General features: G+C 37.4%; 2 protein-coding genes across 6 annotated transcripts in view; both read right to left on the bottom strand.

The window, feature by feature from the left end:
• Positions 1-451: 451 nt before the first annotated feature.
• Positions 452-11,886, bottom strand: part of LOC18109660 (LEAF RUST 10 DISEASE-RESISTANCE LOCUS RECEPTOR-LIKE PROTEIN KINASE-like 1.1) — a 32,383-nt gene continuing 20,948 nt past the window's right edge. Inside the window, exons 2-4 of one of the 5 annotated variants that reach the window (XM_052456572.1) lie at positions 2,600-2,753; positions 1,877-1,909; positions 452-1,717 (exon numbers count right to left, since the gene is read on the bottom strand). In XM_052456572.1, the coding sequence (XP_052312532.1) occupies positions 615-1,717; positions 1,877-1,909; positions 2,600-2,753 (1,290 nt within the window). In that variant the 3' untranslated portion in view covers positions 452-614. Of the gene's footprint in view, positions 1,718-1,876; positions 1,910-2,599; positions 3,696-9,957; positions 11,060-11,153; positions 11,415-11,557; positions 11,591-11,886 lie in introns of those variants that run through there. The other 4 variants (XM_052456574.1, XM_052456573.1, XM_024610647.2 and 1 more) reach the window with 4 other exon arrangements.
• Positions 5,381-6,364, bottom strand: LOC18109658 (uncharacterized). Its single transcript, XM_006387883.3, has one exon. The coding sequence runs from the start codon at positions 6,075-6,077 to the stop codon at positions 5,604-5,606; it is 474 nt and encodes a 157-aa protein (XP_006387945.1). The 5' UTR covers positions 6,078-6,364; the 3' UTR covers positions 5,381-5,603.

Genomic DNA, 11,886 nt, shown 5'->3' with positions numbered 1-11,886 from the left:
GGGCATTGTTTGAATTGTCTTTACGCTTCTATAACTTGTTAAAAAAACTATCTCAATCTAATAACTTAAGTTTTTAGATGAGATTTCAAGATATGATTTATATTATTCTCCAACACACCACCTCAAGTGAAAATCATTTGGACTTAAAATTTGCACAAACCCATATTACCTTGTACTTAATTTTTATTAAATAAATAGGAATGATGAGATTCGAACTCGTGACCGCTTGGTCATTAAGACTTTGATACCATGTCAAATAACCATCTCAACCCAATAGCTTAAATTTTTAGATAAAATTTCGAGATATAATTTATATTATTCTTCGACTTAAGTATTGGTCTCTGATTTAAGTAGAGTAATGCTCGAAGATTCTGTTTGAAGGATTCAAATCGCCAACATACCGACACGCTAATTGGTTAGAGTTAGAACGAGTTAATTTTCTGCATCTTAATTGTGCAAACAACATGTAGTCTTCTGAGAGAAATACACAATATTGACTAGCTCAGGCCACAGAGTTTTACAAGATATTTTTGGTACAATGCGTCATGGTCTCATGCAAGGAAGATGCGATGAGTATTTGGAACTTAAAGGTCATGAATTATGACAGTGGTTGTTTACGAATTTGAATTTGAATTTGATCCGTGAGGAGGTCTTGGAGGGGAAGACAAGTAAGGTTTCGGCGGGATTGGCAAGGACTCAAGACTTCCTTGCAACATGTCTACCACTCTAGACATTGGTGGGCGATTTGAGGGGTCGGTTTGTATGCACCACAAGCTTGCCAAAATCATTTTTCTTGCATTTTCTTCCTCCACTTCATTGCCAGCCCCTCGAAGCTGAAGTTCTTCACCTATTTCAAGACGCTTGTATATCCAATGTGGAAAATAGATCTCACTGGTATTATCAACTCCGACGCGAAAGTTTTTTCTCCCTCCAATCATTTCTAACACTAGCATCCCATAGCTATAAACATCGGATTTGTGAGAGACCCCTCCAAAATTTCTACAAAATACTTCGGGGGCAATGTATCCAGCAGTTCCTCTTGCACCCAACATCGATACGATACTCTCTTTACCGGGGCATATTTTAGCCAGGCCGAAATCAGAAATTTTAGGACAGAAGTTTTCATCTAGAAGAATATTATGAGGCTTTATGTCAAAATGTAAAATCCTTGTGTTGCAACCTCTGTGCAAGTATTCTAATCCTCGAGCAATGCCAACTGCAATTTGGTATAATGTTTCCCACCCCAATTTGGGTTGTGCCTTCGAGAGATTTTCTTCGTATATGTGCTTGTCAAGTGACCCATTAGACATGAACTCATAGATTAGAGCTCGTTTAGGACCCTCAAAACAGAACCCCAGAAGAGTAACAATGTTGACGTGGGAAGTCATGCCGATGCTTGAAACTTCATTTACAAATTCTTCTCCATTACTCTTTGATTTCTTCAGGACTTTAACAGCAACAAGACGGCCATCAAGTAAATTGCCTTTGAAAACACTTCCATAGCCTCCTTGGCCTAGTTTCTCTTTGAAGTTTTTGGTCATTTTCTTAAGTTCTGAATAACTGTATCTTTTTGGTGCCAAGGTTCCATAGTTCCTCAGAAAAGCTTCCATACTTTGACTTCCTCTGGTTTTTCTCCAACAGGAAAGGAAGTGAATGGATGAGTACTTTCTGATGATGACGCAGCAGATTGTAATTATAAGAACTCCAATGCCGACAGCTGTAGTAAAAAAAGGAGATGAGGAAAATAATGCAGTCTAAGAATGAGTCATTTAAACTATTTTTGAAGAATGTTTCTTCCTCTAGCAGTGAAGAAAAGTTTAGTAAATCACGCCATCTATGCATATGTGCTGCTAGACATTTAGAGGAGGTAAATTACCTAGTCCAAGATTCAATCTCAATTTCTTGCTCTCTGCAACACAAGCAAGAAAAGGAAATATGGCATTAGTGCAAAACTTAAAAGTTAAAACAACGAATCTATGCATGCTTTGCCAAATCGAATTCTCCAATATTTAACATGCACAAAAATCAGCAAAAAAAAAATCAGAGCAAGGAGGACCTGCTTATGAGTAATATATCCTTGGAGGAAACTATTTTACTGGCAGGAGGTTTTTCATTGAATGTTGTTGCCGAAACATATGCAGAAGAGATATTGAAATGTTGAGGAGGTAAATTACCTAGTCCGAGCTTCAATCTCAATATTTTGTTCTCGGCAACACAAATAAAAAAGGAAATATGTATTAGTGCGAAACTTAAAACTTCGAATTTATGCATGCTTTGCCCAATCGAACTCTCCAATATTTAACATGCACAAAAATCAGAAAAAAAAAATTAAGAGCAAGGAGGACCTGCTTATGAGTAATATGGGATTTTGTGGCAAGCTAAATTCTATTCTCACGACCCATAATTGTAAACCAAACCCAGTAAGCTAAAATCAATTGCATAGAAGACAGGAATTGAGTGGGATACCAGATATAAAGAATAGAAGGTCTACTAAATGTCTTAAGGTCCTCAGGACTATATTGGGTCGTAGTATACAAATATAAACAAACTTTCATGTATTTATCTCTCCCTATTTTTGCTGCGTCCATGCATATCATACCTTCAATTGAATGGATGCATTTGAGGTTTCCTTTGTTGATTTTACATTCCCCTCTTTGCAAATAACAATGATAACACAGAGGCAATACGGACACTTCAATAGAGAAGGTAGCTGTTAACAGCCTGAATATGTCACCATAACTCTCGGTATTATTCACTGGGAGCTGAAGAATTGAACAGGTAGGTGGAGGACTAGGCAGACTGGTGTTGCGAGTATAATAGATGCTGAAGTTGTTGCATCCTGTATAGTTCAATTCAAGACGGTGAGGAAAATTGACACTAGGGTCACATTTGAATAAAGTTTGGGTGGAGATTTCTTGAATAGAGAAGTATGGGAGACTTGGTGGAAGACTCAAATTGTTGAAGGAATCGCATGAATTGGAATTCAAATGTCCCCTTAAATCTTTATCAGTGATTGACATGGTACCAGCCTGAGATATGTTGTGAAGTTCAAACCATTTTCCTCCCCTAACTAGTTGGATCCTTTGAGAATCATCGTTACAACCATCCACCACATAGGGACCGCATATCTCAGGACTTGTGTTGTTGGTAAATGGGAACCGGATTTCTCCGAGCTTTCCACAATTGAAAGGCGGACACTTCTTGAAGGCCCAGCCATCTTCTTTGGAAGCGCAAATAAGCAAAGGGTGAAAGAGGGCAAAGAAAACTAGCAAAGGGACGGGAGCCATCCCCGAGCTCCCAATTTTAAGAAACAAAATGGAGACACCAACAGGATCAACTTCTCTTACTAGAACTATGTCTTGGTGTCTCTTCAAAGTACATACAATTCTTTATCTGGCAACACACGTCAGTTGACTTGGAAACTTGAGTAGGAAGACTAGTAATTAAGATGGACAGCAGGTGGGGTAGGCCTGCGAAATTTACATGTTAGATATCGTCTGTTTGGTAGGTGAGAGCACCAGCCCAGTAAATTTGCACCTGGTCTTTGAAAGACTCCTTCCCACTGGCTAGCAAATCAAAGAGAAGTTGACCTATTGACTTTTCAAAGTCTTCTTCCCAAATACCACGCAATATTAACAGAGACTTCTTTGCAGCTTGTTATAAACGCCTGCATGTGCAATAACAAGAAAGCGAAGTATAGGGTTTCAGTCATTTTACTACGCTTAAAAAATGACAATAATGCATCCTTCTCAAAGAATGGACTCCATTACACGGTCCCTGAGCTTACTAGATGCCAAGGATGGAGTTCTAGGGAAGATAAGAAATTGGTGAGAGAAAAATGACACATTAAGCATCCAAGGAAAGTTCAAACGTCGAGGAGGGATCATCGAGGCAGAGGTGTAATTCATGTACTGTCATAGTCATCTCTAAAGTAAATATATATATATATATATATATATATATATATATATATATATATATATATATTAGTGGCCATGAGTCCAAAGGTGATGTTTCAATTAAAGTCGTTTGTTTCATGAAAAAAAGATACCATTTTAATATCTAAAGTCGTTTGCCAGTGTATAATTTAAGAAAACAAAAGATTTATAATTGGATCTTATAATAGTAGGCATCAGTCATACACCATGAGTTAGTATTAAGTTTCAAAATGTCACCATCCCTCCATGACCAGTTAACAAAGAAAAACTAGATCTTTTAGTGAAGTTATTATGTATCTGGACATAGATTGTTATTCATTAAAACACTATAATGATGTATTTTGCCTTTACACCATAAAAACTTTAAACCAGTAATCGGCGGAGATTTCATCTTTTCATTAGGATTAATTTGTGGTAGATCGGTTTTCTATATTTTTTTTAACAGTCAAATGACTAAAAAGCCCATAAAAGCAAAAAATGTTAAACTATCTTTCAAGAGTATTTTTAATTTTTAAGCGTAATAAAATGACTAATATACCTTTTTACATATAAAAAAAATATTAACAAACATCTAATGGCTTTTTTATATTTTAATCATGTTTTTTTTTTTTATTATGATCAGGTTTAGAAGTTATTTAATCATTTAAACTATATAAGGATTAATCTTTAGACCAGATGACAATATCAGCATCAATATAGCAGAGGGCCAGGAAACTTCCTGTAGGCAAAAACGCTGCAAAATTATAGAACACAGAATGCTAAAACGAGGCTATCAGACTAATCATATATTCGGTGAAAGATGGTGATTCCTATACCAATTGAAGTGAAAATGTAATACAAAGGCGCCAAATTTAGTTTTAATGGAGGAGTGGAAGAAGCATGACATCTCCCACAGGCATCTTCATTGTCGAGCTTCTTTTTTAATTAAATTTATTTCTTGCGTGAGGTTGCCCTCATCCTCTACCTTTTCTTCCCATGTTATGAGCGGGTCCCATACCCTATTCTCACTCCTACTAGTCCAACCCACTTTCACTTTCTCCTGCACACCTTCTAAAGTGTTCAACACTCAAATTCAGCATGACATTTTCATTTCAGGCTGTCATTCTTGCACCACACACCACTTTTCCAATGCTCATCTTTTTTCCTTCTTTTACATGCTATTCTCCGCCAGCAAAATTCAATATAATGCTTCAGAGTAACAAAGATAAATAACCGTGTCAAGAAGCAAGCTTTGGAGAGAGAGAGACTTCCTCACTGCCAATTATTTATGATTAAAAATCTTCTAAACCTGATATCATTTTTGAGGGAGTATTTAGAAGAATTAAACACCTGGGACCTATGAAAAACAGAACGCCACTCCAATCCGATGTATGAAATTGAATGCACCAAAATATTTGATCTAAAATAAATAAAAGAAAACTAAGAAGGGAGGAAGAAAAAGGTTAACTGTAATCATAACTGAATTTGAGAAATTCAGTATTTCATTTGCATAGTTAAATCAAATTACCCCTCTACATCCCTAACTCATATCGGCAAATAGAAACACTCTCTTTCTCTCTCTTTTTTTCTTTTTTTTTTAACCCAAAAAAATTGGATTAATACCAAAATTATTTACTAGCACTTCAGTAACAGTAGAAAACCCCTGACATGGCAGTTAAAATCAAATTAACATTGAAGTTCTTCAGTCTCCGGGATAGCAACAAGCATAGGCCGCCAAGCTCTCCTCAAAATAGACCGGTGTCTAAGCCCGATCCAACCGGGTCTAGGCGAACCCGGTCCATCTCCTAAACCGTTAACTTTCATCCTATACACGTCACACTTACCTCCAAATCCTCCAATCACATCTTGCATCTCTTTCCCTCTCTTTCCCTCTTCTAATTCATCATCAAACGACATCGCCGAAGATATAAACAAGTCCTTCAAAGTGTCTCTCTTTCTCTCCGGCAACGGCGCCACCGGGTGAATCGGCGGTAGCTGTGGCTCCTGGCGACGAGGAGAGCGGCGTCCGAGGAGCATCCGGAGTGTGGTTTTACGACGCTGGGGGAGGTGGACAACTGGACTCGTTCTCGGGCTTCGTGTTGGACTCTGTGCAACGCCGCATTGTGTTGCTAGAAGCTTGAATTTCTGCAACGCCGCCATTGTTGGCAGGTTCCTCCCTCTTTGTCTCTTAATTTGTTCGCTCTCTATATCTGATTTGCCTGTCTATTTAAGTTACCTGAAATTTCGGTGGAAAGTTTTGAATTTAAAATAAAAATAGGGAGTATCTATCACTATCAGTGTGATGGTAATAATGATGTTTGTGTGTTTGTGGTTTTGCTTGGAAGAAAGAGGAAAGGATCAGTTTTGGAAATCTCCAATTCTCTACTTTAGTTTTCTTAAAGTGCGTGCTTCCTTCCTTCCTTCCTTCCCTCCCTCCTTTGAATGGAATATCTTGGAAAATGAGAAAATTATTTTGTCTTCATAGATTAGAAGAGGGCTTCGGAAAAGTCTGTTTTGTCCTTTCAATGGAATATCTCCAATTTATCTTATTTTTAAAATTCATTCAATTAACCTATATGTTCTTTTTTTGAATGTATTAAATATTAACATACAATAACTCAAGTTTCAATATTAAAAATGTATTTGACAATCCACCGTAAGATAACTAATGAACTATTCATGCATGTATGTCTGTATCATCAAATAAATTATTTTAGAAAAATATGTTTTCATAAAAAAGCTTATATAATGATATAAAAGTCATCTTAAATAAATATTATTTAATATTATCATAACTTCATGCATGGTAGTTGTCGCGGGGGCGCGAGCGACGCGACGTCGTCTGGCGACGGCGGAGGCTACTTTTCGTGCCTCATGTGTGAGATGTTGTGTGTTGAAAAGAGTCTTGGATTTAATCATAAAATTATGATTAATATTTTAGGAGTCACCACCTAGTATTATGGTCATTAGGAACCTATGATCTATGAGAATCTGAGTAAGGGACTGGTTGTGCAAGGGGAAGACGCATCACCCCCAGTGCACCCTACGTAAGGTAAGCTGCATTGGTGTTTGATTGTTTTTTCTAAGTCGGGTTCTATTCGTTGGTCTTTTCTAGGGCTCAAGGTAGATCTATCTTCATGAGAGAGTCTCTACCCTATCGGGTTAAATTCTAACTGTTCTAAAGTCTGAATTTTAGCATCGTATTTGTACACCTTGTATCTTTAATACTTGAGAGTGTATTTTATCGTGTAATTCTACACCCTACAAATATTAAAGTCTACATCTGGATCCTAAAAAAAATTGGAATTTTTTTTTTGATATTTTGGCCAAATCCTAATGGATGATCATAAACTGGTTATGATATCCATTTTTTGGATTTTCAAAACATGAGAAAGATGCAATCTTTTAATGAAAATATGCTTGAAAAAGTTTTAGGATTTGGCCATATGCATGAAAATAAAAAAAAAATATTATTTTTTTAAAGGGAAATTTGATTTAAAAGTTTTTGAGATTTTTTTGAAAATGTTTTGAATTTTTTTTTGAAATATTTTGGAGAAAACCGAGTATTTTAATACCGGATTTGTATTTTACAGTGTAAATATACAATCCGATATTATGCAAAATTGGTAGAAAAATATTTGATAAAATCACAATTGTTTTCAAAGGATTTTTGATTTTTTTTTGGAATTTTTTGTTTTTTTAAGAAATATATAATATAATATATTAATTAAATATTATTAAAGCATGTGGGCCAGGCCGGCCCAGACAGCTGGGTCGGCCCCAGGAACTTTGGGTTGGGTCAATCTCGCCCCAACAGATCCTTTTCTTTTCTTTTTGGGGCCGAGCCGGGCCATCCCCAAATGTTCCGGCCCAGGCCCGCATGATTGTTGACCCAACCCAGCAACCATGCAAATTAATAAGGCTGCATGCAGAACGAGAATTCGTTCTACATGCAACAACTTAGTTACAGCTACGGCGAATAGAGAGGGGAGAGGCCTAAATGGAGGCTTGGCTGGTCTAGAAGGGGAGAGGCCGACGTGAGGACGGTGGCTGAGGCTGTGACAGAGATGGTGGCCGGTGGCAGAGGAAGCAAAAGAAGACGAAGAAAACGGGAGGGGTTGTAGAGAGGAGAGAGAAACCGACGGTGACTCTTGGTGTTCGGTTGGTGGTTGTGTTAGCTTCCTATGGTGGAGTTGATAATGGGAAGACCAGTAATGAGGGTGGTGGCGGCTGAAACGACGAATAGAGAGAGAGGGAGAGAAGAAAAACTGCAGAAACAGGAAAGAGAGGTTGGTTTTTTTTCAACTTTGGACCCGAGTTTCTCCTCTCTTAGGCCATGAAATGCAGCCCTATTTATTGGAGGTGAAAGAGAAACATTTTGTCTTTAATGGTGTCAAATCTTGGCCTTTGGTTTGGTTGGTAAGCATCCCAACCGTTGGTTCAAAGTGTGCGTCTGGAACTGCCAAATTTAACAGTCCAAGGCTACCCAAGTTGGCTACTTCAAGCCAGTCACCGGAGCAGTTTTCGTGTTAATAGGCCTGAATCGATAATAATCGGGGATAGAGAGATTTCAGGTGGCCATTTTGGTACATGTGTTGTCAATTTTGGGGGACATATGAGGCATTAAATGCACCTGCAAAACTGCTACCCAGACAACATTCACGGGGAAGATTATGAACAGTGACCAATTTTGGGGGACATATGACCAGGCGACGCGTTGCCTGGTCTTTTTTTTTTTTTTTTCTCCCTCTTTTTAATGCAAAAAGGGTGCTATTTTGGGTTAAATAAAGCAGTTTTTACTGATTTTCAATGTAGTCCTCCTTCTTGCAAATTGTTTCAATGGTACCCCTAATTAACCCTAAACCTTTAATTTTGTGCAATTTAGCCCTTGTCGAAACTTCAATTGGAACCTCAAGTTTGCGCGCCTTTTACAGATTGGTCCTTGGCTGTGAATTTTGTCAATTTAACCCCTAATTGACCCCAAAACTTCATTTTTCTTGCAATTTGGCCCCTAATTTCAATCAATTAACATGATAAAAATTAAATTTTGTCTCTTAAAATTCCAATTTTCTCAATTAAACCCAAATTAGGCTCCCAAACTTAATTTTTCACCAGTTAAGCCCCAAATAAAATTAATTTGACCCATTTAAAGTATAATTAAGTCCTTGCACTTAATTAAATCCTTCAATTGGACCCAAATTAATTCTTAAACATAACTAAAATTTAATTTGGCCCATGATTAAATCAAATTGGCCTATTAAAAATTTAATTATGTCATTGGACTTAATTTTTATGCAAATTCGTCCAATAATCATTTAATTAACCTTGAATTTACATTTTTTTCTTCATTTTTGGGTATAATGGGGTACAATTAGGCCTTGAATTTCCTCCAAAAATTGCACCTTGTTTTCTGCCTATTTTTGCAGTTTTTCTTGATCTGCTTTCTTTATATTGCCAGTTTTTATTTTATTCTTTGATTTTTATTTTGAAAAAAAATTAATTTTTTTAAAAAAACCCAGAATTAAATTATGACAGTAGTATCAAGATTACACAGAAGTCAGCTATTAGATCAATCGAGTAAATTTAGATGTTTCATCTAATTATTATCATTATTATTATTTTAAGTCTTATCAGTATGAATATTTTTTTCAAGCTAGCTCTCGCACACTCGATTTCTTCCTAATCGAGTAAGCACGTCCTCCTCGCAAAAAGAAGAATTCTTCTCCCGGCCTCCCTAGATTCAAACCTTAGATAACAATATGGTATCTTCAGTTTCCAATTGGCTTGGAGATATATGCCTTACACTTATGCATAGAACTTGCCATGACCAAGCATTTCTAGCTCCTCTTCCGTTCTCTATCGACCACTATTGGATGAACCTGTTGTAGAGTAGGAGCATCAGTGGAGAAATCTGTTCGAATATCAGGGATTTAATTTGCTTGTAAAACATAACCACACAGTTCTAGTTTTAGGAGAATGATGGTAAAGAAACAGAGCATAAATAGTTCAAAGCATATGGAGTTCTGGAGCAGCCATGGGATGCACAAATTGTATTGAGGATATTCTCGAGGTGTCAATTAAAGAAAAGGTATGCAGTTTTCTGGTCATCAATCTCTTTATTGCAGTTTGGACATGGATATAACGGCCAAAATATACTAATAAAGCAACACAGTTGAAATATTAATTGCTGACATTAGGTGTAGTAGAACTGCTAAACCACTGATCAGTTGTGGAATTCGATGACAGCGGTGACCGGATATGCTTTAGCAATGCAACCACATCACAATCCGGAGGTTCTTTTTTCTTTGATGCATCGTTATCACCATGCTCCTGTTCCAGATTCTCCAACTCATACCCCCCACTCTCCATTGCTTTTAGTTCCTTTAGCACCTCATTCATACCAGGTCTGATTTCCTTGCCCTGCTGCAAGCATAAAAAAGCCAACTCTGCAACTGAAGTTGTCATTCTTTTAATTTCCTCATCTGACTTGTACCCAAGATATGGGTCAATCAACTCATCAAATGCACATTTTTGAATCTTGTTCATTGCTAATGTGGCCAAATTTATCTCATGCTGATTCCTAGTCATATCAACAGCAGGCATTGATGATATGAGCTCAATGAGGACAACACCAAAGCTATAGACATCACTCTTAGCTGTCAACTGGTAACACTGATGGTATTCTGGGTCAAGATAGCCAGGTGTTCCCTGTGGAGCAGTTGAGATGTGAGTGACATCGTTGGGGAACAACCTGGAAAGCCCAAAATCTGCAACTTTCACACAGAAATTGTTGTCAAGAAGTATATTGTTCGTTTTTACATCCCGGTGAATGATATCAGTAGCATGCAGATAAGCCAATGCGCCAGCCGTTTCTATGGCTATCCTCATTCGAATAGTCCAAGTTAGTGAACCAGATTTGGCTCGATCATGATGGAGATGATCTGCAACTGTGCCATTGGGAATGTATTCATAGACAAGGAGGAGCTCGCGGCTGTAGCAAGAAGTACACCCATAAAGAGACACAAGATTTTTGTGGCGCAGGCGAGTAAGGATTTGAATTTCATTCATGAACTGCTTTATCCTCTTACGATTGTGTTCATATAGGCGCTTGACTGCAACTTCCCGCCCATCTCGGAGTTTGCCTGTCGAGATTGATAAATAAAAAAAGAAAAGCCCATAAATAAAGTCGCTAGCTTTCTTTCTTTCATCCTTTGTTTTTCAGTTAAGAAAACCTACCGTAATATACAGTTCCAAAACCTCCGTCACCAAGTTCGTGTTTGGAATCGAAGTTGTTTGTGGCTTCTTCAAGTTCAGAATAGGAGAAGATGGGGACCCCAAAGTAGTTACTGTCCCCTTCCGGGTCTGATTTTGATGAGGGATCTGAAGAAGCATTTGCTGAATTGACGTTAGAGGAAATGTGTTTTCTCTTGTGTCGATGCCACCGGATGAAAAATACGGACACCAAAATTATTAATACCATGAAAGGGACTCCGAGACCTGCAGTTGAAAAGAAGAGTACTGTACTTTTAACTTGAATATATCCTTGGAGGAAACTATTTTACTGGCAGGAGGTTTTTCATTGAACGTTGTTGCCGAAACATATGCAGAAGAGAAATTGAAATGTTGAGGAGACAAATTACCTAGTCCGAGCTTCAATATCAATTTTTCTCTCTCTGCAACACAAATAAAAAAGGGAATATGGCATTAGTGCAAAACTTAAAAGTTAAAACAACGAATTTATGCATGCTTTGCCAAATCGAATTCTCCAATATTTAACATGCACAAAAATCAGCAAAAAATAAAAAAATGAAATTAAGAGCAAGGAGGACCTGCTTATGAGTAATATGGGATTTTGTGGCAAGCTAAATTCTATTCTCACGACCCATAATTGTAAACCAAACCCAGTAAGCTAAAATCAATTGCATAGAAGACAGGAACTGAGTGGAATATAAAGGATAGTAGGTCTAGT

Source organism: Populus trichocarpa, chromosome 10 (assembly GCF_000002775.5).
Source record: "Populus trichocarpa isolate Nisqually-1 chromosome 10, P.trichocarpa_v4.1, whole genome shotgun sequence".
Taxonomy (NCBI): domain Eukaryota; kingdom Viridiplantae; phylum Streptophyta; class Magnoliopsida; order Malpighiales; family Salicaceae; genus Populus; species Populus trichocarpa.
This window is presented reverse-complemented; position numbering and strand designations above follow the sequence as displayed.